Source organism: Nothoprocta perdicaria, unplaced genomic scaffold, assembly GCF_003342845.1.
Source record: "Nothoprocta perdicaria isolate Ctin4 unplaced genomic scaffold, notPer1 scaffold_8, whole genome shotgun sequence".
In the NCBI taxonomy this organism is placed as follows: Eukaryota; Metazoa; Chordata; class Aves; order Tinamiformes; family Tinamidae; genus Nothoprocta; species Nothoprocta perdicaria.
In genome coordinates, this window is record NW_020456087.1 from 8,055,261 (window position 1) to 8,081,552 (window position 26,292).

Sequence of the window (26,292 nt, forward strand, 5' to 3'; positions counted from 1 at the left end):
TCCTTCCCTCCTTCCCTCCTTCCCTCCTTCCCTCCTTCCCTTTTCAAATGTTCCTTTCTTTTCTGAAACAAATACTTAATTCCTCCAACTTTGAAGGATTTGGAAGGTAAACAGTAACCTCAGAAAAATGAAGCACCATCTTTACAGGTGATATTTTAGTCTGCTTAAATTTTGCATGAAGCTTCTGTTTTGTCCTGCTCAGAAGTGAAATTTCAGGAAGTACCTTGGAAATGTTGCTTATTGTACTTTGATATATATCTTATATACTGAGTTGCTGCAGACAATGATCTCTACTGGGCCAATGGATCTGAACTACTCTGAATTGTTGGTTGAATTGTTGAATTGTTTTTTCAGATGGTCAAACTTGCTTGTTTGCCTTTGCTCCCGGTCCTCCTGCAGAGTGGATATGAAAATATCCATAGGAGCTACCTAACACTTTAGATAGCTTCTTTAGTTTTTTATTGTCTCTTCATGTACTTTTAGACTCCATTCTCAAATGTGATGCAAGTGAAAGGAAGAGGAATAGAGAAAGTTAAACCTCATGAAAATCAGAGACAGCTACAAGAGAAACACCGTTTACAACAACCTTCACCTTTGCAGCCTCCTCAGACATCAAATGTCAAGTAATTAAAAAATCTTATTTCATTATTATGAAAATAGTATTAAACATTAAGCTATAAATGTTATAAATTCAGCCTTATGGACACGTTTGGAGTAGAAGAAAGGTCACCCTCTGAACGCTGGATCTGAACACTTTACAATTTTGTAAGCATGTTTTGTTGTGAACTGTCAAGTTCATTTGGTATCTCTAATTTTGACTTGATCTTTATCTCTTTGAAATAGTTCTGATTTACGATTTTAAAAATCTGGAGTTCCTATTCAATCTGCTCTGTGTAGATGAAACTACTTGACTGCAGCAGAAACCGAAGTTGCTTATTGGGGGGTTGAATTTGTCCATACAATTCCAAGCGTAATCTAATCAAAATAATTAAAAACAAACAATGGAAAATACCACAAATTTAATATAAGCAATGCCATCTGTAAGCTATCATCTTTAAATAGAGAAGATGTATTAAAAATTCATCAACTTGAATTTGTATTACAGTCAGTGCTTGTCTGAAATTCAGGAGGTTTTACTTGGAGAGCTATAATTTAAGGGCAACTGCTTATTCCCTTGCTCTTGTCATAGGTGGCATCTGTCATTCTGCTGTAGGAGTGCAAGTCTGAAAAGCAGTATAGACTGTGCTCTAATTTAACTGATTTTGTCCATCCCATGTCAAGGGAGACTCCTCAGTTTTATGATCTTCTGTGCTAATAAGATCTTTATGACTAGCTTTGTTTAGATGTACCATAAGTTGCTTCTTCACTTCTCTCTTTATTGAGGTTAAAAAAAAAAAAAAAAAAAAAAACCTTTAATTATTAGCTTTTGTTGTTCTTAGGGTCCTGAAAGGTCTATCGGACACAGAAGAGAGCCTTTTTATGGCAGGTCTAAAGTTTGTAAATGGATAATACTTTCAATTAAGTAGTTGGGAATAGTCATGGGAAAAGAATGCTTAAGTTTATGAAACAGTCAAATTGGCATTTAAGTGACCCTTTGCATGCCATTGCTTATCTGCATTGCTTAAAGATCATTTGGTTAGCCAGATTATATATTAAAACAAATACTGACAACAGACAATGAGTATTTTACCTTCAATAAATAGTTACTGTCAGATTATCAACAGTGCAGAAACTGCATGATTTTCTAAAAAAACCCTGTATTTAGTGCATTAAGTGAAGGCAATGTAGGCCACACACGTAGTATTGTTTTTTCATGTCCCCTTTTTCAAAGAATGATAAATAGTCTGTTTTAGAAGAGTGTGCTGTAAAAACATTCACCTTTAGCTACAACATGCCCTAAATATTTTAGTTTACATTGATAAAACATTCATTTTTTTTCATTCAATGAAACAATAAACTCCAATGTGAGAGCAGTAAGAAAACAATCCAATTAAAGATACATTTAAACTTCACTGATTTTTGTAAATTATTTTAAATGAATAAAAACGTGGAGAAAAGTATTGCATAGATTTCAAATCATCTTGTGTGCCTTTGTTTATAGAATTCACTCTAACTGACAATAAGATTTTGAAAACTGTTTGCTGTCTAATTTTATTTTTATTTTTTAATTACATTGTAATTATATTTTAGAGAAAGTGAAATGTGTTGCTATAGCATGAGATAAACTATGTAAATGTATATGGTGTTTTGTGTATTTTTTCCATTTAAAAAAGCTGTATAAAATATTATTTCTAATTTTAAATTGAATGTGATCTACCTGTTAAAACAATGATCTTTGATTTTCCATGTAAAATAACTTGTTTATTGTAAATTATTGTAAARTAAGTTGTTTATTTCCATTTACACAGCAAAATGTATGAAATTGGGTCCTACAAATTATCCATTGAATTACATGGGGTGACTGCAGGTTTGCCCTAATTCCTCATCAGCCTTGTGTTACTATAGCAGTAAGTTACTTTTCAAACTGGACATTTTGTTTTTAAAACTTCTACATTTTATTTCTTAGACTCAATGTTGTTCTCCTTATTCAGGTAAAACTATCACTAATTTTAGCAGACTTTGGACTATAGGAGCTGGTGAAATTGCTTCTTGCTGAAGACTGAAGTAACAAGGCTCTTCTCTGTATGTTAAGCTGCATGGCTTAAGAAAAAACATTTAAAAAGTTTTTCCCAAGAAAGGAAAAGCAAACCTCTAATTTACTGAATGAAAAGCATCTTAAAAACCCTTCATCTCTATTTTATAGGAAAATTTCTTAAGCATGTGTGGAATATCTGTGACATTACATTGCTTTTTTTTTTTTTTTAACTTTGTATATCCAATTTTTACTGTTGTTAGTTTTCCATTCAAGCAAGCAAATATAAAATATTATTTTAGTAATGTGAATAGGTGTCACATGATAAATTCAATTTGTATTTTTCCTTATTTCATTGTAATTCTCGGTTTTCCCCTTTATACCATTTCTTTATGCCACAAAGCGCATTCTTCAGAAAAAAACAAGCAAACAAATTTTTGAAAGTGTCATTGATTCTGGAGAACCTTAGAAAACTAGTTAAACCAGAAAACTATTCAGTGTAATTTCAAAGTGGAATTTTAACCATTTTCATTTGGGATTTTCTTTTAGAAGATGAAGGCATTTAGGAACTTTAATTAAAGTAGGATATATTTGGGGGAAGCATTGCTGATTTTTTTGCATCTCAGACACTTTCCATATACTGCTCTTCACATCGTAACTGTCTGCACGTTAGACATTTATTAACTTTGTAGAGTTCATACAGTAGCCGAAGTCTGTTTTTAGAACTTGATCCATGGCCTGTTGAAGTCAATAGACTTTCATCACCTTCAGTGCAACTTAGATTGGAGGGTGAAATGGTAATTTTTTTAGTTATTAACTTTTCAAAGATAGCCAAAGACACTGCGTTTCCTCTAAAATCAACAGCTTAATTGAAAAGTTAAGAAAAAGTTCAAGTGTCATGAACCTAATTCAGAGTTTTAAGAGTGTTTACAAGGTACTTGGTTAGGGGAGAGAATTTGCAGATGAGCGTACATGTAACATTTTAACATAACRTTTATTCACGTATCCAGCTTAAGCCATAAACTTACATTATGCTCTTGGGTTAAATGTTCAATATGGCAAGTGAATGCTCTTAGGAAAGTAAAACTTTGACTTCTGCATTTACTTTTTACTCTAAAATTACCATTTTTAAGGCTTTGTTCTGTCTTTTGTAAAAAAGAAAAACAACCCCCCCACCCTCTCTATCCTTAATAGAAATTTATAATATATAGATATTAATATTGTTTCTTTTTCTCTGTTCTAGAGATCAACATCGTCCAGAAATTCATCGTCTTTGTACTGCTTTTCCCAGTTTTATTTTGCCTCCTGATTTACAATTGGCTTCTAGAATCTATCATACCTTAGACAGAAGAGGTCACAATGTCTTGCTCATAGGAGAGGATATGAACAATAAGGAGGAAGAACCCACCAGTTCAAAAAATAATTATTTGAAAGAGCAAGCTGAAAGGGAAAGGTATGAACTTGAGTTTTTTTTCTCTTTTTTTTTTTTTTTTTGTAAAGGATTGTAAAGGATTAAGAAATAACTTTTCTGGTCATTCAGTATTTAGTAGTTTAATAGAAGTGGCACAGAAAATTACTGGAAAATGATTGCCTTATTTTGCCAGGTATGTTTTAAAATAGTACTAGCCTTAAGGCTAAAAGGCTTATATTCTGTTCAGAATGTAAAATCTACTGTTTATTTTTAAAATAAATCACATTTTGTAGATACATTTTAAAAGATATGTCATGGCTTAGGTTGTAAATCTATGAATGTTGATAATTCATTCCACTCACATGAGAAGTCTCATTGAAATCACAAATGCTGAACAAATAGAGTAGGTTTTCTGTGAATGTCAAATTCTGCAAGAGTAAAAAGTTTAAAGTCCAGACGCACTAGCCCTTTATCGCAGAGACTATTTGCATCAATCCTGATTCTGCAAGCACTTAGGAATCAGCATTGCTTTAAGTAACTGAGTGTAGTTTTGTTGAGTTCAACACATGAGCASAGTAAAGCACATACCAAACTGGGGCCTTGCATAGATTCCTGGTATTCTTTGCATAGAGAAGGGGTGCCCATTGGATGACTGTAGGCTCCTGTGTGTTTAATGTATGGGGAACTAACTTAGAACAAAATGAACATTAGGTTAGTTAGGTTATTTTTGAGGGGGAAAAAAATCATGTTAAAAATGTCAATGCAACATATCAAACTGTCAGAAAATTTGTTTTTTAAATAGTGAGGATGTGTTTTGGAATCTACCTATTCACTTATTCTATTACCAATTTTTATATTTGATTTTTTTTCTAAATCTTTATCCTTTTTTGACATATTTTGCACTAAAATAGTGTGAAATAAAGCTAGATAATGAATATGAGCAATAAATAATTTTTCATTGCTTATTACTTGAGTCCATGTTTCGCCTTTTTTTTTTTTTTCTTAGTTGAGTTCAACTTGAGAATTCATCCATAGAATTGGAGCACTAAATTTTTCCTCGTGATTTTTCAGGTTGACTGCTTGATACTTAAGTTTTTCTATATCACCAACCCTAGAAATATAAAATAATTGCTCATAAAATTTGTAGGTGACCCAAAGAATGGCAGAGTGATAAATAAGGATAAAGATAGTCTGTTTTACAGAGCAATTTGAATAGCTTGTTAAATTGGGCTCACTTGAAAAACATGCATTTTAGTGCAGACAGATGCAAGGCCGTAAGGATAAGAATAGGGAATAGGGGTCATGCTTTGTAGGTGGGGACATTGTATCCTGAAAGGAGCTTTTATGGTCTTGATAGATAAGTGACTGAAGATGGCTGCACGATACTCTATGAACTAACTAGCTTAAAATACAGAAGGTAAAATATTAGCTGTAACACAGAAAAAAAAAATCAAGCTAGAAATATTATACAGGGCTCTTCTATTCCTGGCAAGTGCTCTAACAAGTGAGATACAGTCATGCCACCACTTGTCCTCTCTCTTGGCTGCAGGACTTCTGCATTCTTTTCTGCTCAATAGCACTTCTTCCTGTACCCAGAATGGTCAAATAATCTAATGGAGAGTGAGGTTTGAATCCTCTGATAGGCAATAGATTTTCTTTTCCTGACTGTGCTTTTAAGTAGTGGATTATCATAGATAGGTGGAAATTGCCATTTTTTTTTCCTGCTCACCCTGACTGTCTTACAATAGAAAAAAAATCACATTGCCCCTCTTTGAAAGAATGGACACATCTACCCTCGTGTTCTGGATTTGAAAAAGAAGGAAGTTTCCATTGGCAGCCCCTGAAAAATCTAAACTGCAGAGAAGAGCAACAGATTTCCTGTGGGTTAAATCTGTGATTCTTCTTCCATATGCAGGTTTGTAGGAATGTTGTGTGCTTAGTGTGGAGTCTAGATGCTTAATGTGGCCCAAATATCATTGTGGTAGAGCAAACAGAATCGTCGACCCTTGAGCGTTATCTCTCCTTTGCTTTAATACCTTCATTAAGACCTTGAAAAAGAGCATTATGTTTTTTTTTTTTTTTATGCAAGAGATTTAAGAGATGGCTTGAACTTGTTACCTGCATAATATTGTTTCTGACTGAAGAACATTTTCTAGACAAAAGCATTGCAAACCCAGTAGCTGAAATCTCAGCCTAGGCAAATTGAGAGTAGATGGAAGAGTTGGATATATAATAAAAGAAGGAACAACTTGTGAAATAGCTTACTCATGGGTGAATTGTTACTTGCAGCCTTTAGGTCAAGACTGGATGTATTTCTGGGGTATAAATGACTTTCAGCCAGAGATGGTGATGAAGCCATAGCGATGAAGAAAGAGCTTGATGCAGAAACACTAGTGTAATTCTTTTATTTGTATTATTTGAAAAGTCAGGTTGGATGGTCATAGTGCTTTTCTTTGACCTTGAGATCCATGGATCCCTAAAGTTGCCATACAAAAGTTGCTAGTTGATTCCCTTTAATGCAATCAAGATTAGCCTACCCAACAAGCATGATTTCATTCAAGGGTGCAGGCTTATGCACTGACATTTCCTTTTGGTCAATGTGAATATCTGTATTTGGCAGAAATTTGAGTACATATGGATGTCACTCATTGCATTATTTACATGTTTGTGTGTTGGACGGATACRCATAAAATATAAGGATGTAATGAGAATACAGTGTCAGTATTATAAGCAGGTTTTTTTTAGCATAGTAGTGACCCAGCATTTAAATATTTCCATTAAATATTTTATAGGTCACAGTGGAAGAGGTTTTAAGGACATTTTAAGAGTGAATAATCTCTATTAAGTTTCCTCAAGTGTGAGACGCAGCATGGGGAAAGGCAAAAAGATGTTAAAAAAGGGAGGAAAAAAAAGGTATGCAGGATATGTCAGTTACTGAGTCAGAAGTCACTCAAAATGGAAGATGACATTTCTTTAGTGATCTAAAGGTGACAGGAAAGGAAAAGGTTGTAAAGGTTTTGAAAGCAGAGAAGCAGCTTATATCTGAATTAGCTTCCCTTTTTTATCAATTATTTCACTTTGAATGGATGTGAGCAGAGCAGTTGTGCTAGCTGTAGTATTAGGCTAAGAAAGGGATGCTGCAGTAACTGAGACGTGAAATTAGAGACCAGATTTTTAGCTTGTTAGAGTGATTAGAAAAAGTGTTTAATATGTGTGAATGATGTCCAGAAAAGTTCTGAGRTGGGGTGCCTGAGGGGGTGCCATGGTGAAGGAGGTTGAAAAGGGAAAGGTTCAGGAGATCACTGTATTTTCAGTCTTGCTGAGCTAGCACTGGCAGCTCTCTCAGGAGGAAGATAAGTTGACATTTTTGTTTGTGCTGAGTGGATTAGTGAATCGTGCTCTGATTCATAATCATGCAGAAGATACCTGTTTGTTTTTTATCTACAAAATTGCTAGAAATATAGAGTATAGGAGGAAAAGATTTCACTGAATCATAGAATCCCATGAAATGTGCAGAAAATTGAAGCAATTAAATGGGAATAAACCTAGGAGAGATGAACTATGGAAGCTATGGGAGAACAGAATTTCCAGAAGAAAATAGCAGCTGACAGGCTAAGGAAGCCGAGGAGGAATCTGAGGTTTGTGTAATAGTGAATACTAGATATTTTGGAAAGAAAAGTTTCAGTGGAGGGTTGCACTGTCCAATTAAGAGAGTTAAGAAAGATGCATATGCCTGAAATTCTTTGCTGGGTTTATTTAATACTCTAGGTCTAGAAAACTAAATTATTTGGAGCACTGCCATCTAGTGGCACCCTCTACTCTCATCGGCTTTTAATTTTAGAACAGGTTTCTGGGTAAACTTTGAAGGTCACAGGTATAATTTATCTGACACWAGTTTAGGCATCTTTAAGAATGTAGCTGTCCACATTTCATTACTGATCAGTTCCCTGCATTTGACTAATTTCACAACTGCAAATAATCTAAGTAGGGTTAAGTATGATATTTGTATAGTGAGTAGTAAAATTCAAATTACTTTGCTATTTAAATAGCAATAGATCTATTTTCTTTAGATTTTCAGTACTAGCTCTGAGATCTGTGAGGCTTGTTTGGTTGTAGCAAATTCCAAGCCAGCCTGCAATGGTGGGACATTACAGTCAATGAGCTCAAGAGAGCAAAAATTATTTTGCTTTAAGGTCTTGTCTTTGCTATGAAAAAGGTAGCAGAGCAGGGTGCATCAATTTGTCAAAATGCAAACTTTGAAAGTGTCTCTCTCCTGGAGTTGAGCTAAGGTCCTCTGTTTTTGTTCTTTTTTTTTTTTTTTTTATCTTGGTTTATTTTACAGGCATCGGTTATCTGAAGTTTAAAAATGATACTTTTTTAGTTATGAACACAAGTGCAAGAAGAATATATTTTTATGAACATATTAATTGCAAAGTCAAACCTTCTCCTGACAAATATCTTGCAGTAATTTTAACAGACTTGGTAGCTTTTTGTTGTTTGGTAAGATTCCCTTTAGCGGGATACCTGCATCTTCCCRAGACATTCTGATTTACATTGTTTCTTTTGTTAACAGATGAAAACAGAATGGATCAGTGGATCAGAATATTAGGTCAATATTATTATTGCTTGGAACTTTTCTTCCTTTTGTTTCTCTTTCCCAGAAATGATGAGTTTGAATGTTGCTTCATATTAGCTTGTGTTTTATTCCTTAGTGTAGATTCCTTGAATTAAAAACTATATGCTCTTACCTATGGGCAGTCCTTTTTCATTTGGTCATTTAAATCAATTACAACCGAATACTAAAGTATGTTTCTACTGATTGTTTTCTACCATTTTATATCTCAAATAATTTTACTTGGAACTCCTTTTACTCAGGCTCCCACCTTGAAGTTCAGAACCGCCAAGTACTTAGACATAAAGAAAAAACTAGAARGGCCACTTACCAAGAGTTAGGTTTTCAGTTCTTGTGTTTCTTCTTTATAAGTAATAGGAACTTAAAGCTCTTTTTACTTAAACCTCCACTTAAGCATTCCAGAAAGTGGTTCAACTATTCCCAGAATGATGATCTGTCTTCCTGCTTTGGCAGGAACTACTCCTTTGGCCTACTGCTATTTTTAAGAGATTCCTTTATAAAATTCATTCATATTTCCATTTGGAAAGCAGTTTGTTTGCTAAATAGGATGGTGTGTTATGCTGAGACCACTGCCCCCTTCCTATATACCGCTGTCATTGCTTAAGTAGCTCTTACAAAAATACCCTACCCATAGTATAAATGTGGACATTACTGCTAACAAATCTTACCCCATTATTTCATGAAAGCTCACACAAAAAAAGCTTTATTATTAGTTTTATTAGTGTTACTAGTGTTTTCAGAAAAACTACTCCAAGCTTGAATAACGCCAGTAGATGTCACTGTTGGCATGTGCTGATGTSTTGGGAAAACTCGCGTGTTAAATATAAAGCGTATTTTAGTTTTATAGATACCTGAATAAATGAAACTGAGTGGTTTTTTTATCGTTATTCTTTTGTACATATAGTATGTATTTTTCCGTTTATTTTATTCTGTGCTTATAGTTACTGGTACAGTAAAGACAGTATATTAGCAAGAACTTAAGTATTTTTTGTATTATAAAATAAACAAGGACAAAAAATATAAACATAATTTCTACTCTCTGTACAAAGTAAAAAATCTGTTATTGTCCTGTGCATAAATCCTGTAAAATATTTGTCAGATGATGAATATTAATAGACTCTAATTTCTAAAATAGTTTCACCAATTTAGTAGTAGTAGTAATAGTCTTCACATCTAAATTTCTCCTTTCACMTGCCAGGAGCAAAAGAAATAGAGGTAAAATAAAAAAGGAATAATTATATGGAACTGTGTGTATATGTGCACTTTTGAGTTACAGTGTTGTGTAAAAATATTTTCAATATTTTTTCACTTGAAACAATTGTAGCCAAGAAAGTAGAATGTATAATTACTTCATACAATTTTAGAATGTGAAATATTCCTTTTGCATGATGCTTGAAGTAGGTAAGTTTACAAAAATGAGCAAACAGTAAAGAATCAGAATCCAATCCCCAGTGTAATCACAAAAGATCTTATTGGAAAGCAGGCAGATATTCCTACTGAGATCAGTTCCCTGGCATTTAAGTATATAGTTGATCATAAGTACTTAAATAGTGTAGTTGCTATGCTTGAAGTTACTTCTGTAATTCTTGCTGATTTACATCTTAGTGKTACATTTTTTTTTAATGACTTCATGCAGTGTACACTGTGATCTGATTAGGAGAGGCTTCTGGAAGTTATTTGTAATGTGACTTCAAGAATAATAAGCTTAGCAATAACAAGGTTTTTTACTCATTAGATACTTTCAATTTGAGTCAAATTTTAGTTAATTTTATCTTTAAATAACAGCAATTATTTTCTGTGCTTTTAATACWTGACATCTAAGGATTTTTTCATCTTTACTGTTGCTGCAGAATTTGCTATGAAGGTGTTCCTATTTCAGAGCAATTCCAGAAGGATAGGATCCATGCCCTTCCTCCTCATACATCAAAAASTCTAACAGAATGGCAAAAAAAAGCTGAATATTCTCTTAAAAACCCACAACTGGAACTAGTAGGAGAGAAAGTAAGAAATATTTTTAATAATGTGTGACACAACATCTGAAAAGTGGGGCTTTTTTTGGTTTTGTTATTTTATTATATGAAACACCTATAAAATAAAGATCTACTGATTTTTCAGCATTTGACAACATGTAATATAAAATGCATATGAACATTTCTACTGATGGAGAATGTAGGTTTTTATATTCTAAAACATCATGCATCTGATCTCATTTTTTTTTTCTGAAATACAACAAAGTCTAAGATGCTAATTAGTAACAAAATAAAAATGAAAAGAGCGAGGCAGGTAATTGATTCAGGCCAATAAGCCCTATACCTTTTCAAGATTTCTTTACATGTGATGTTTTTCCACACATGGTGGATTTTTTAAACAAAATCATATTTAGTGAAGACTGGAATTCTATCACGATAGTTATGTTCATATTTAACACAGAAATTTGTAAATTGGATTGTTGTTAATTGGTAACTGAACTATATTGTTTTTGAAGGTTTGCTTTTATCCAGAAGCTTTAAGAATGTTTTGGGCTCCAGCTCCGCCAAAATTCTSTGCTCCAATTTCTTACATGAAGGAAATTTTATTTCCTACATATAAGGTAAGATTTTAAAATGTATATTCAGTGTTCCTGTCTTTGTCAAAAATACATGTCTTTTTCTAACATATTTATTATCTCTGGCAGTTTTGTAATATCCTGCTATTTTATTAAAATTTTTGCTTCCTGTAAGCACAGTTAGTAAGTCATTGTACAGTCTRTAATAATACTTTGAATAGTATTGTTGTGGTTTTATTTTCCTGCAAATGGAAAACAAGGTTCTAGTAGTAAGTATTCTTAAATAACATTTCTTATTATGTTATCTTGTGTAGTGCTCATTGTATTTTAATTAATTGAAGTAAATAACATCTTTCCCCATTTGTGTCTTCATGTCGAGAGCTACTTTTACATAACATCTCTCTTCAGCCGTGCTCACAGTAATTTCTATGAAAATGAGATAAAATCATCTTTATCTTTTTAGTAAATTCCATTTTAGAAAAAATGCTTTTTTTCTGACTTTTGGAATGGTTTGAATCTCCATTCTGACCACATTACTGGAAGAGAGGGGTCAGTCACTTAAAAGGGCATGCCTACCATATAGCGTACACATTAGTAGCACTCTGCACCTTCCCAGGGCAAAGTTTACAGAGAAACTAGTATTTCAATATGACTTCACTCCCCAGCACAAGAGATAAAAATGACTTTTCCTTCTGCATGGATGAACTGACAGCAGGAGTATCCTGACATGGTTCTGCAATACCACCATCTCCTATCCTTTCTATATCTGCCCTGAGCTGTGGTGATGTTGCTGTGTGGACATTACTAGCATTACTAGATGACATAATTTACCAAGTCTGCAGTAGAAAACGTAGGGAATCTGGTAGCAACAACTGCTTCCCTCATGTTTTTGCCCCTTATGTACCATGTAAATCTTGATCACACGAAAGAATATGCCCTGTCTGTCTGTCAGAAGCACAGGATACGTGGMTTCTGCAATATTAGATTTGATCATCATAAATCTTTAGCCCAAATATAGATTTTACTTATTAATCTGTTGCTATGTTTTTTATAGCTGGCTAAAGTAATGGTACTTTACATATTTAAATATATACATGTATTAATATTTCAGAGTAATCTTATTGAAGGTGTTATCTTTGAAGACTTCACTGAACACCAGGAAGATGAAGATTTCGAACATGGGGATCGTGATTTCTACTATTTTGATCTGGTATTGTATTACAATATCTTTATGTTTTCTTAATTTCTGAATAGAAAAAGCTAAGCCTCACTTTTTAAACCTAAGACTGTACTTAATTTAGGATATTGGAACTTCTACTGACACTGATACTAGCCTGCTGATGTTAGCCATGTATTGATATCCTTTAAGACTGAGGAAGATATACATGTAGAAAGAATCATTGCATATTTAAAGACTCTTCTTATCTTTAAATACAATAACATTATGTTGGGAGGAAGGTTTGTGATGTAAGGATATTTTGGGAACATGACATTTCCTAAGAGGGTGACTTACTGGATATTCCAATCTACCCAACYATCTAAAAAGCTCTGAGAATCGGGAAGCAGAAGAGAGGAACACAGATGTTTCCCATAATGTGGACTTCACTTTGTAGAGTTTCTCGGAATGCARTATTAAAGGACAGGCAAGGGTGATTTACCAATGGCAGGCTGAAGTGTGGCTCTTGACTGTAGTGTGGGTCTTTACAGTTAGAGAATCCTGACCAGCTCAAATGCCTTTGATCTACTTCTTGGAAGCGGTGTAGGAATGAGGGACATGAGCTCAGAGAAAATGGAAGTGGCAAATTATGCAATTAAGTGTATTTACCTGGGGCTRGCTGTTTCTGTCAAAAGTGTTTGAAAGGTGGAAGTGGGTAGAAGTTTACTCAGATGCCCTGAGAATTAAACAGAAAATCTTTCTTTACTAGAGAATTTGAGGTAGAACTGAGTGTTTCTGTAGCTAAAACACAACTGAAATTGTGGAGGTAGAGGTCCTACTGAGACCTCAGTGGGAACTGTGGGAGGCCAATACACAGTTGGATGTATTTGCAACCAGACTTGGACCTGCTGAAGCTAGCCCCCAGATATACTTTAATGAAAAAAGGCATTGTTTAATATTGTTGCAATTTGGAGTTTCATTTACAGTGATGGACTATAAAAGCAGCTAAATTATCCAGTTAATCGGATAACGTGCATCCTATTTGAAGGTGATATGTGCTGGGCAAGATATATTTGCCTTTGTCCTTGAAATGAAGTTTTAATAGCGGCTATATGATAGCCAACATATCCAATATTGGATATATTATACCCAATAGTGGATATCTGAGACCTCTCATTCAAGAATATGTGACTTATAAATGGCATGGTGGCAGAACAATAAATCTGATAAAGGAACACTTCATAGTGTGAACACTTGCTGCAGGTGTTGGCAAGAAATAATGAGAACCTTATTCAATATGTCAAACATGAAATATTCTGTGGTCCACTTTGCATAGCTCCTTTTGCAGCCAGGAAGCAGCAAATTAAATACTTTTTTTTTAATAGAAGAATAAAATTATTTGGAATTTTGTATCGTGATTGACTTTAGGCGTAAGGAGGTTATAGCTATATTCGTAACTGTAAACTGGCTTGGAGCTGTGCAGCAAAGATGAAGACTGTTGGTAGGTATTTGTCTAGCAAAAAAAAAAAGTGTGTGTAAGTAATGGGAGTCAATGCTCAGTGAGTCTAGCACTTTCAGGAATTATTGTGTCTAATATGTATTAACTGAAAAGACATCATGCAGTAAACTCAGTCTAGGTCATCAACAGTTTGGCATATTCACAGTGTGTTCTGAGGTTGCTGAAATTCCTGTGCATGCACAGAGCATCTGTGCAGCACGTGTATAAAACTCGGGCASCCCTGGAAGTGTCCAACTGACTGTACTTACTCTCTAGGGTTAATCTGTATGAGTACATTGGATGTGTCTGGGAGTTTTGGACATCTGGCAATGGAAATGGGCTTAAGACATCTGGAAATATAGATAAATGCACTCTTACTCCACTCAAACTGAGGCAGGGGGAAAATTCAGATTTCTTTGGAATCATTTTTATTAGCCCCAGCCTTTAAGAGCAAAGTTTATCTGAAAGCTGTATCATACCAGACTCAGACTAATTCAGACTTATTTTCACTTTTTGTTTTATGTGTGTAGGCAAAATTTCTTCTGAGAAGAAGCCATTCTTTGACAGATTTTTCTGACAGTGAGAAGTTAGAGGTAATGCATTATATCCACATATATTTGTTTCCGAATTATGATATTTTTAGAGGAAATCTTTCTACTGAATTGAATTAAACTTAGTATTATCTTACTAAGCGCAAAAATCAAATTCTCAAAGATCTCTTTCAAGTGGATTCGCTATATTTAATCTCTCAGTTTCAAAATAGGAGAACATAGATCTCTACTGAGAAGCCCTCCATTAACTTTACAGATTTTTAAATATAGGCCTTATATGCAAGAGGGAGACACAAAGTACAGGGGTGAGTTTTTCCATTCAGACTTTAGTTCTGCTTCTGTGTAACACTACTGCAATTCTAAACATTTTATGGAGTCTTTCCATCTTTTGTTCTTACTTCATAAATATATCTCAGTTCATATTTCTGTAAATGGCACTACCAATGGCACACTTTTTTTTAAACTCAGCTTTCCTATAAAGAGGCTTCTAGTTCAAACTTCCTATGATACTTTTTAGTGAAGATAAATTTTAGCCCTTTTTCCAGCTTCAGACAACAAGAATTAATATTTTAAGGTGCTTTTAACATGTATCCTGAGGTATGCTGATCTCTTCCACCTTCCCCTCTCCCCTCCTCCTACTATTATTTCCAGCTATGTAGTATCCATGGCAAAACAAAATCCAATCCATTAAAAACCAACAAAGCTAGTATGTAAATCTTATTTCAAATGGGCACATAAAYGATTTTAGTTTCCTTTTTTTCTGACAGATAAGTTTTCCTAGAAGGTCAATCTCTGCTCCAGAGCTGACTACTTTCAAAGATGATACTACGTTAAAGATGTCAGCTAGTTTCAAAACCAGCATGAAAGAGCTGAAGTTTATGAAACAACAGATAGCTGAGCTGAAGGTTGAGAAAGACATTGGAAAAAGCTTCCCTACCACGCATCTACTGAGACAAATCTGTGATGATCTGCAGTCTGTGCAGACAGATACACTAATGGAAAAAAAGCCTGCTTCAACTGGGCGAGAAGATAGAAAGAAGGACATTCTTGCTGAGAAATCTCAGAAGACTAGGTTTAAATACCCTGCTTTTCCAGGAAGAAAGAAAACGAAGAAATCAAAGAAAACAATAGACCCTAGAAAATTAGAAGCTGTGATTAAGAAATTAAGTGAACCCCCAAGGATTCTTAAAAGGTTTTATTTAATTAATATGTAATTAATATGTACTGCCTTTTAAAAGAATATATTTTAATTTGTAGTCGCATTATTTAACTATGYATTTTATTTTATCTTTTTGAATATTAAATATTACTCTTTAGCAATAGTGGTTTAGTTATTTAGGATAATATTTCTTTTTCAGTGTAGAGAAATAACACGTACATTTCAAGGGGTTTGAGGATATCTAGTACATATTGTACTTTGCAAAGTGTTACATCGTGCAACAACAGAAATAGAACTGACAAAATGAATGATTAAGATGTTCAAGCTTTGTTTGAAAGTCAAGGGAGACWTTCTCAATATTTAGGAAACTTAAATGCTAGGCTGGACTAACCTCCTTTGCACCATGAACTGCATACATCATATCAAARGGGGCTTTTTACTTTTGTTTTTATGTATCATCCTAAATATTTTCCTAGTAGATACTTATTATTTATGTATTAGCATGTGGGATATGAAGAAGACATTGTCTTAGAAGATAATCAGGTATTAGAAAAGTATAAGATTACATTAATACTCTTGCCGTTTTTTTTTGGCATGGAGTGTTAAATGCTTATGCTTGACCTCTGAGCTGCAGAGAAAAACAAATGTTGTCTATGTGTGTAGTAATATGKTAYATGTTTGCATTGTACTTATATTGATGCTCAGGTCTTCCAACTTTTTCTTTTTTTTTTGTTTTTAGGTACCTTTCCATAGGTAATTAAGCTTAACTGTGCTATAGCTTACTGACATAGCGAGCTGTGATTAATGGAACTCATGGCTTTTCCCAAAGTCATCTTTTAGACAGAGTTACAGTATGTTCTATGTTGACTCAAGCCTTCATTTCAGATTTGCTAAGACCAAAGGGTTTCATCTTTGTCCTTTTTTACATGTTATTCAAATAAGGGTTTGCTTTATTTTTTTTTTACTTTAATTTCTTTTTTTCATCCCTAGTGGGATCCAATTTACAAAACCACAGATATGTAGATACGTGTAAAATATTATCTCTGTATTCCCTTTTAGTATTCCCTTCTGTATTAGCAGGAACAGTATTGTTTGTGATAAAGATTATTTCTGTTTAAAAAACCCTGTTTGGTGTTGGSATCTCAAAGCAGGTGTTGATACAGAATATTTGTGATGGTTCTCATCTTAGAAGCTGTGAATTTTCCCAGATTATCATCGTTTTGGAAATGTCCTTTTAAATTCTAGTGTTTTTTCACTTTGCAATTTGGGTGGTCCTTTTTGTGTTTGTGTTCTCACAGCCTCCTCATAGCCCCAGTAGGATCTATCATCTACATATTTGTCTACCCAGRATTTATCACTTATTGTTTTGGTCATGTTGGTAGTTATCTACTCTGAAATACGGTCTCTTCTTAGGTTTAGCCTTGTCCTTGTCAGCCTAAGTTAGAGGTTTTCAGGGGAGGTAAGCATGCAAGTGCAGTAAGTGCTGAATGGAAACGTGAATCACTCAGCGTGGTTTCTGTAATTTTTTTCATAAATGGCTGATAAGTTAGAAATCAGTAAGAATAGTTATTTGAATACAGTAAAGAATAGTTATTTGAATAGTTGTTGCTCGGCAGATTGTAATTTGGTATTATTAATATATCTGGGAACCTTTAATTTTAATATATTTTTTTCCTTCAGGTGCGAGTCCCTGGGAAGACTCCCTATTCATGACAAGTTCAGTATCAAGGTATCTTCAGYAGTGAGACAGTGTCGTAGTCCCAGTATCCCTTGCATATTAGATTTTGAAAAGTTTGTAAAGGTGAGGGGTGGAATTCCCAAAGAAACTTCTGCTCACAAATGGRTCAGTGAAATATGGAACTGCTGGTTTGAGGAAACTTTCCCTGGTAGTAGGACTGACTTTGAGACCAATATTAAGTTGCTCAAAGGAACTAAGAAGGTGGACTTGCAGGAAGCACATCTACGAAATGAATTAGTTGACTCTATGCAGCCTGTTCTGCTTGAGGATTCAACGGTTAGTGTTGGAGATTTAGAGGAAGAAGTGAGACGGCTGACGGTACTAATAGAAAAGGAAGAGCAGCCTTTGGCTTTTCACTACTGTCGGCGTGGAGCAATACACAGAAAGCTAGGCAAGTTGAAGTCAGCTATGAATGACTTAGAAAAAGTAAGTTGCAAGTTTACTGCCAATTTTTTTCTCCTATAAAGATTTTTTTTTCCTAAGCTGAGCATTTGAGTTCTCCCCAGGGAGGTAGTTAGAAGCATAAAAGAGTTGGTAACTAGCTGAATGACCTTCACATGGAAAATCAATGTGTTTCTTGAGCATAATTAAAARTATCACTTCATGCTAGTATTTTATAAAATAATGCTGTTTCTTCTGTATATATGTTTATTTTTTTGAACACTTTTAAGTTTCCATTATAGTGCTACAAAAACTAACATTACTTATGCCTGATACTCTGCAAAGCTAAAGGAAAAAAAATAAAACCAGAACAAGATAAAAACATTGCTGCAAAAACAGAAATGAAAATAATTTTTTAATGTCATATGAAAGTAGAAGCTATGAAAGCTTTGAAAGGCATCTCTAAGCAATGGTACAATTCTGTATTTTGTGAAGCTGGTGCAGAGAAGTCACATATTGTACTTTGGGATTGATATTTTCATTGTCATAGGCACAGGTCATAGGCACAGGTAGGCATCCCAAAATACTATATATAACCACATACAGCAAAAGATGTCCTTCTTTGTGGAGCCAGCATCTTTAGGTATCAGCTCTTAGCACAACCTTTGGTGTTTTAGGGGAGCAGTTGTAGGGGACCACCTGCTTTGGTTTTAATGATCCTTGGACTGTGGTACCTGATACTGCCACTCTGAACTAGCCCTTTTGTGTTGACATTGCTCTTGGGGAGTAGAATGCCAACCAGCTGTCAATCATGCTGAAAACATTCTTTACAAAAAGCACCTTTAAATAATGTAAATAGCATTTATTTTGCTAAAATGCAAAACTCGATAAATCAGTAGGAAATGCACAGAGGAATGACATTCAATATGGATACGTCTAATTCTGTCTTGGYTTCGTTTTAATTTCTCTCAGCTAATACAGTCTCAAGCAGTGCTAAATTTTGAGGCGTTTCCTACAGTTGGATCTGTTTTTCAGATTTTGTTCCATTTCTAGAGTTTGCTTTTCCCAAAATTGCCCTATAATTGACTCTCCTTTTATAAGACTCTTTCTATTAATGTTTCTCTTGGAGATAAACTCTTTTTGTTTGTTTGTTTATGAAGGGACATATGTACCTATTTTGTGCAGCAGTAAACTGCATGTKTTACCTTCCAAATTGCATGATCTATCTGACCAGAAAATTTGCCATGTTTAGAGCAACTCAATCATTTGTTTTTCTTGCATCTGTTTATTCATCTAGAACCTTAGAAACAGATGGTCAAGTATTTGAAAGGCTAAAAATTCAAGAACCAAATGCAGTGCTGCCAAACTTTCTGGATCAATGGGCCAAGACCAGTTCCAGCATTTCCTTTCAAAGCTGTTGCATGTTGTAGTGAAAACACTATTGTTATTTTTTTTTTTTTCTCTTCAACAACATATACAAAGACCATTCAGTGTTTTATGGATCCTATAAATGCTTTACAGATCAAAATGTGAGAATTACTGTTGTTGCAGACTAGTCTCAGATATGTTTTTTTTCCATATACATTTATGGATATATATTTATTTCCATATGGCTGGTAAATGTCTATTCTATGCATAATGAACACATGCAAAATACATTCATTGAATCATAGTATTTCAGTCAAGTGTTTTCTGTTAGGRTGCATATAGAGAGTATGTAAGTGCRTGGGGAAGTATTTATGCTTTCTGAAAGAATCATAACAGCACAGTTTGAAAAGATGATTATCCTTTCAAACAGGACACATGTTACTTGCTTCTTACTTTTAAATGGAGCAATTGACAAGATTATTTTTAAACATTTGTTCTCTGGGACTATTCTAGATATAATTTTCTACCAGAAGTAACTCRGAAAACAATTTTAAAAACTATTTTAAAGAAATAAACCTGGTAATATCCCAGACTTATTCATATTTTACACTGAATATACTGGTAGGATAGACTTTGATTCTGTGTATATGTTAGTATGAGTCCTTAAAATAAATGGCATCAGTCAAACCTGTCAGGTACTTAGATTTAATAGAAGTTTGCTGGTCTAGTTCTTTTCTGGAAACAAGAACAACAACAAAATCTATGCAAAAAAATAGTTTCTTATTTCCGATATGCTATTTGGAACACTTTTAAAAGGTTYCTTCCACAATTTAAATAATAATAATTTACTTCTCATATTTTGTTATAGGCTATAAGCTTAGAACCATTACTACTTAATGCTTATTGGCATAGACATTTGATTTACCTCTTTCAAGAAAGAATTTCTGCTGCTTTGGATGACCTGCATTTCATAAGTAAATGGAACAAAAATAACGCAGGCAAGTTTATGAAAGCATAAACAAACTTTTGAAGCAATTTGTTTTTCACAGTGCTTTCTCTCCATTTGCCTTCAGTCCTAGTTCTGCAAATATTTTTGCACATATTTAACCTTGCATCAGTGGATTTATGTGTGTAGAAAGATTACATAGCAGACATGATTTTTCAAAGGTTTAGGACAGAAGTTAGATTTCTGARAAGAATATGGGTTTAATTATAGTGTGTTTAAAAAAAAAAGTCCCAGAAAAAAAATAAATGAAAAAAACTTGTTGGCAATTTTATCCATTAACTTAATGTGGAAAGCTGATAAGCAATCCTGTAATGGGGACAGTGTGATATGAAGTTTATTTTCAGCACTGCTCTGCCATACCTTTTAAACTGAGAAGGAGAAACTTAAAGGGGAAAACAAACAAAGAAACAAACAAAATATTTAGTTGACAGACTAACGGAACAGAATTTGGTCCCCAGATGCTAAAGGACAGCTGGCAGAAGCTTTGGGGATGATTGCTGTCGACCGGAGCCTGGCAGCTGGGTAGGAACTCTGCAGGAGCAGACCTTGAGATCCTTGTGGTCAAGTTGGACGTGAGTTGCCAGTGCATCCTTGTGGCAAGGAAATCTAAGTATATGCTGAAAGTATTAGTGAAAATGTGGCCAGCAGATCAAGGAAGGTGATTCCCTGCTATTTTTGTAGTCATGATGTTGCACTTGCAATAGTGTGCTCAGTTTGGATCCCCAGTACAGGAGAGAGGAAAATGAGAAAGTCTGTCAGAAGGCCATTAAAATTTTTGGGATCCAGAAACATTCCTATTATACAAGGAAAAGCTGAGGGAGATTAGTTTTTAGCCGGGAGAAGGTAAGGCTTGAGAGTCACAGAATCACAGAATGATTAAGTTCTGAAAGGACCTTTGGAGATCATCTAGTGCAACCTCCCTGGTCCAGCAGGCATCAKCCCTGTTCTCTATGACCTTTCAGAGAYGAGGGGAAGTGGCTTAACAATAAGAGATCTTTTAATGATCCTTCAAATAACTCAAAGCTGATACTGTTTTAGTGAAACCTTTTCTCTGTGCAGAACATCCAAAGGCAATATATTAAGTTTTAAAGCCACTATATTACTCTTTTGAACAGAGTTCATTTATTAAATAATCCCAATCTGTAGTTTAAACAGCTATAGCAGATCAATTGGTGCTGTAGTAGATAAATATTTTGTAWAAGGTCACATTATCAGGTACGTGGCTTCCTTGATTAGGGCTCAGGAAGAGCCATTTAACTCCTTTATCAAATTGTCAGGGTCCATTGGATACTTCTCTGTTTAGTCATATTCTGTACTGAGTGTGGCCTACTATAGAACATGAAAATGGGATTGTCCAACTTGTGTGACTCACTTGGAAATGTAATATTATTTGCTGAAGTTAGGACTTAAAAGAATACTGATGCATTTGATTTCTATGGTCTTTTTCTGTGCTGTATTACTGTTTGCTATTTTTATTTTATTTTATTTTATTTTATTTTATTTTATTTTATTTTATTTTATTTTATTTTATTTTATTTTATTTTATTTTATTTTATTTTATTTTANATTTGATTTCTATGGTCTTTTTCTGTGCTGTATTACTGTTTGCTATTTTTATTTTATTTTACTTTACTTTACTTTACTTTACTTTACTTTACTTTACTTTACTTTATTTTATTGCAAGTTTGGCTTTTTCTCTAATCTTCCTTCATTAGAAGTTTGTTAAAAGATGTTGGGAAATGTTTGTGGTTGGCAACGTACATGGGATAACTTGTTTAGTGATCTGTGGTAAATGGCCCTATATTTCACAGCCTAAAATGTCTGAGAGTATCTGGGATTCTGCAGAGTGCCCAGGAATCCTACAGGAGCTGTCAGGTACTTGAGCTCTGTGGGCTCAAGGACTAAGCACAGAACTCCAAGCTTTCAGGATCTATTGCTCAGAACAAAACAGGGCTTCCCAATGATATCGTTCTGTTTCTAAKAATGGTATTCATTTTCCCTGTAAGGAGGTGAGTTACTGCTGTGGCTGCTAAATAATGTCTTTTATATGTTTGTGGGCTGTTTCAGATGCTTATCTGTCAAAAGCTGAAATTTATAAAAAAATGGGGGATTATACAATGGCAATCGTCAATTACAGCTCAGCAATACAATGCAACCCTACAGATGATGATACTTACTTCAAGAGAGCTGAGTTGTATTCGGAGGAAGATAATTTATTATTGGCCATGGATGATTATGCCAAAGTAAGCTCACCTTTCTGTATTATTACAATAATGTAGTAATTTTGTATAATTTAGTGTAGTAACTTTAATATATTTAACTGCATTTGGATATATCTGGCAAGTAGTTTGGAGAACTGATATCCTTTCAATAATGATTAAAAACAAGTCATGCTGTGGAGTAAATATGTAATTTCCATTACTTCTGTCAGATAATTTAGTGAATTACTGAATATCTACAAATTATGAGGCAGTTATAAGCTAGCGTCACTGGTTTTGTGTTTCACTTTTACAGTTAACAGAAATGAGCAAAGAAATTAAAGAACAAGAGAATAAAAACAAAAATCTGACAATGCAAGAATGTATTTCTTGGTTGTTGGATAAGGTTTTAAAACATCAGAAATAATAATGAATAAAATAATGATTTTTTTTTTTTGTCATAGTGTTTTCAGTACAACCCAAAAAGAACAGATGCCCTTATGAAGCATGGAATACATTTCTTTGACCGTTCAATTTTTACTACAGCTATTCAGGATTTTACTGCTGTGATCAAGGAAGACCCCATGAATGCTCAGGCAAGGTATAATATATAGCTTGACAGAAGTATTTGAATTTTAAGTGGATTATTACAATAATATTAATATGTAGAAGATTGAATATGCATTAAACAATAATAAAGCAACTGCATTCTAATAGGAATAGAATAAGACTTCTAGGCCATCATAGTCATTGGGGAATTTTTGTATTGCTTTAATGACTTTGGATTAGTCCCTAGACCTTAATTTAGCTAAGCACAAAACCGTGTGCTCAGATCCTGCTGGAGTTATGCAAATATGGAGTCATTTGGACTAAGGTACATGAATATATGCTTTGCTCTGAAGAACTGGATTTAAATACATGCTCAAAGTGAAGAATGTCCTTAGGGATTAAATAGTTCTATGCCTAATATCCATTGGTTGCCTTGGCACTTCTAGTTTTAGCATTTTGCTGAATTAATGTTTTCTGTGAAAATTATGATTATGTGAATGTGAATATGAATTATCTTTTTTTTATTAGAATTTAGTTAGGATATTGCTTTTGACTTTGATTTTTAGAGACTGAGAAAAATTCGTATGATTTTGCCAATAATAAATAAGACTTTTAAAATCATTCCCACAAAGATTTACATTCTTTCTGTCCTCCAAGCTGTCTTCATGAATACAAAGTATAAATAAAAGTGTAAATTCAGTATTATATTATGATACCTCAATTTATGTGTTAGCATSCTGTCTTCTTGAAATGTAGATTTCTGAGTTGCTTTTATGGTCRTGGGCAAAGTAGTTGTTGGTCAGTAGAGGCTAGATAGCCTGAGCACATATCCAGGCTCTTCCATAAAGCCTGAAGCTGTATTCTCCTGAGCAGCCAGTAAGTGTGTACTTTTGGATGAACTAAATTGCTCTCATCTTCTTGAATGATTCAATCTTCATCATCTATAATGGAAAGYCAGACACCTAGCATATGTTGTTGGCATCTACAAATAGATACTTAAGTTTAGATGTTTAAACTGGGAACTGAACCCCATCCAAAATGAATGTAAATGGCTCRTGAAGGATGCCCTCAGGGATATCTGTTACTTGCCAGTCCATCTTGTTCATCATGAGGAACCTCRGAGTCAGGCAAAATTTCCTTCTGAAGTATGGTTGCATTACTAATGTTATTCACTAATGCTTCCGAGAACTCTGACAAGGACACGATATCTTGAAGTATCACAAAGCTCCAGTGAACTTTTTGAAATCCCTGTACTCACCGAAGCTCAGATGTGCATGCATGAGCTCTGTTAATAGTGTCATTGCCCTGTGTTTATGTAGAGTTAAGCACATGATGTAATTCTGGCAGAACTGATTTTATTATGTTACATTTAGAAAAGAACTGTTTATATTTTATATGACAATTCTGTGTAGAAGTGGGATGTGGCATTAAGGCACGTTGGAAAACAGTGAAAAYTAATTTCAGCGATGTGAAAACATAAGGTTTATAATTTGCATTGATAAAATACTTGTTGTCTATTCATATTTTTCACCTGTATTCACACTATTTACACTGTTCTATCTGAGCTTATGATTTATCTTCTTTAAGTATATTGCTAGTGTCTAGAATTTCGGGGAGAACAGAGAAATTGTATTTACAGAGAATCTTTTTTAACTAGGCTGTATCGAGGAAGGGCATATGCTAAACAGCAGCAGTATAGAAACGCAGTAGAAGACTTATCAGCAGCGCTTCATCTAGACCCTTTCTGTTGGTTAGCTTTCTACTGCAGAGGTTGCATACTACGACACGTTGATCCAAAAAGAGCTCTGCAGGACTTCAGTGTTTCTGGTAATACATGTTTTTTTTCTTTCTTTTTTTTTTTTTTTTTTTAATTCGGGATGTATTTATTGTTTAAAAGAGAACTGGCTATTCACTAGTATTTACTACATTCTAATATCACAAATATTGCATTTATTTCCTGCTGTAAATATTGAAATGGACTGTAACCACTCAGCACTTGTAGTGACTTGCTTGTTTTGATTTCTGTTAAAGGTCACTATTAAATATTGGCTCTTACTCTTTTTATCCTTTCAATTATTTTCCCCTTGGCTCCCTGAAGCTTKCTTTCTTCACTTTAACATTTTGAGTGGAGTTACCTGAAAAGTGTAATTATGTTCTTGAAGGCATTTTGAGTGTTTTGTGTTATGATCTAAAATGCTTTATGTTTTTTATTTAAGAAAGATAGAGTAAGGAATAATGTGTAGATAAACTATATAAAATAACATATATATATATATGATAAACATATATATATATATGATAAAAATCAATTGGTCAGATATTCATATATATATATATATATATATATATATATATATGAATATCTGACCAATTGATTTTTATTCTTCTCCTCCCACAGTGCTCATCAATGACACTCAGGAAAATTTTTCTTCTTTTCTTCATCGTGGGGTCATTTATGCAGAACAGTGTCAATGGTCATTTGCAATCTGTGACTTTGAAAGCGTCCTGGCATTAGACAGGTGATTAGATTTGAATTTTAATATATTTTGTTTATATTCTGGTTAAATGGGAGCATAAAAGTGCTAGTAAAGGAAAGTAGAATCATAATTGATATCTGAATATAGACTAGAATTAGTGCAGACATAAACATCTTATGTTAAACATCTTAAACACATAATCTTATTTTAATCTTTGAATCATTTGCTTTTGTGTGAATGAAAATAGTTGTTAATTTATTTTAAATTTTAACTTTATTTTGTCTTTCATGGGAACATGACAAATAAGTTACTAAGTTTTGGAAGACAAAAGATGAAAAGTATTTATTACAGTTATCATTTGTGCTTGAATCATCTTGCTTGTGCTTGAATTAGTCTTTGGGAGATAAATTTTCTGCAATATAGGTAAAAAAGCCAAATGTTATTTCAAAATAAGACGCCACAATATTTTGTTAAGCAAAGACAAATATATGATGTTGCTGAAATAAAAGTTACTGCTTATGATCTTTGACAGCAGGTGACTGAATGACTTCCATGTCCAATCTTTAGGCCTTGGGCCGGTCTAAATTCCCTCAGCTCTTGCTCTTGGGTGGTTCTGCTAGAGAAGGATTAGAAGTTTGCCTAGAAACAGCCTACATGAGAGGACTGTACAGGTTACTGCAGACCCTAGAAATACAGACTGATAACAGCCAGTCAAGTGAAATGTCAAAAAAGGAAGTAGCAGACTGGATGGAAAATGTCTGTGTTTTGCCAGAGTCTTCCGAACCAAAAATGTTGCTGTTGAAGAATTCATCATTTCTGGTACGAGTGTGTGTTCTTACAAAATTGCCAACTAAGGCTATTCCATGTCCAGCTATCATGATGAATTTGTCATACCTTCCTCATAAATTGCATTTGAAGTGCTGGTTTTGGTGAGAGAGCTTCTAGCGTGTAGTCAAATGTAACAGGCTGACCAAAGCCTGTAACAAAGCT

The 26,292-nt window shown here is 34.0% G+C and overlaps 1 protein-coding gene across 1 annotated transcript in view; it reads left to right on the forward strand.

Annotated features, from left to right (window-relative positions):
* The window catches only part of TTC6 (tetratricopeptide repeat domain 6), a 55,108-nt gene that overhangs the window by 11,423 nt on the left and 17,393 nt on the right, over positions 1-26,292 (forward strand). Inside the window, exons 3-14 of the mRNA XM_026051854.1 lie at positions 484-623; positions 3,876-4,085; positions 10,527-10,677; positions 12,333-12,431; positions 14,406-14,468; positions 15,194-15,498; positions 17,266-17,749; positions 19,941-20,070; positions 22,146-22,321; positions 22,741-22,877; positions 24,483-24,652; positions 25,224-25,344. Of these exons, the coding sequence (XP_025907639.1) occupies positions 484-623; positions 3,876-4,085; positions 10,527-10,677; positions 12,333-12,431; positions 14,406-14,468; positions 15,194-15,498; positions 17,266-17,749; positions 19,941-20,070; positions 22,146-22,321; positions 22,741-22,877; positions 24,483-24,652; positions 25,224-25,344 (2,186 nt within the window). The remainder of the gene's footprint in view (positions 1-483; positions 624-3,875; positions 4,086-10,526; positions 10,678-12,332; positions 12,432-14,405; positions 14,469-15,193; positions 15,499-17,265; positions 17,750-19,940; positions 20,071-22,145; positions 22,322-22,740; positions 22,878-24,482; positions 24,653-25,223; positions 25,345-26,292) is intronic.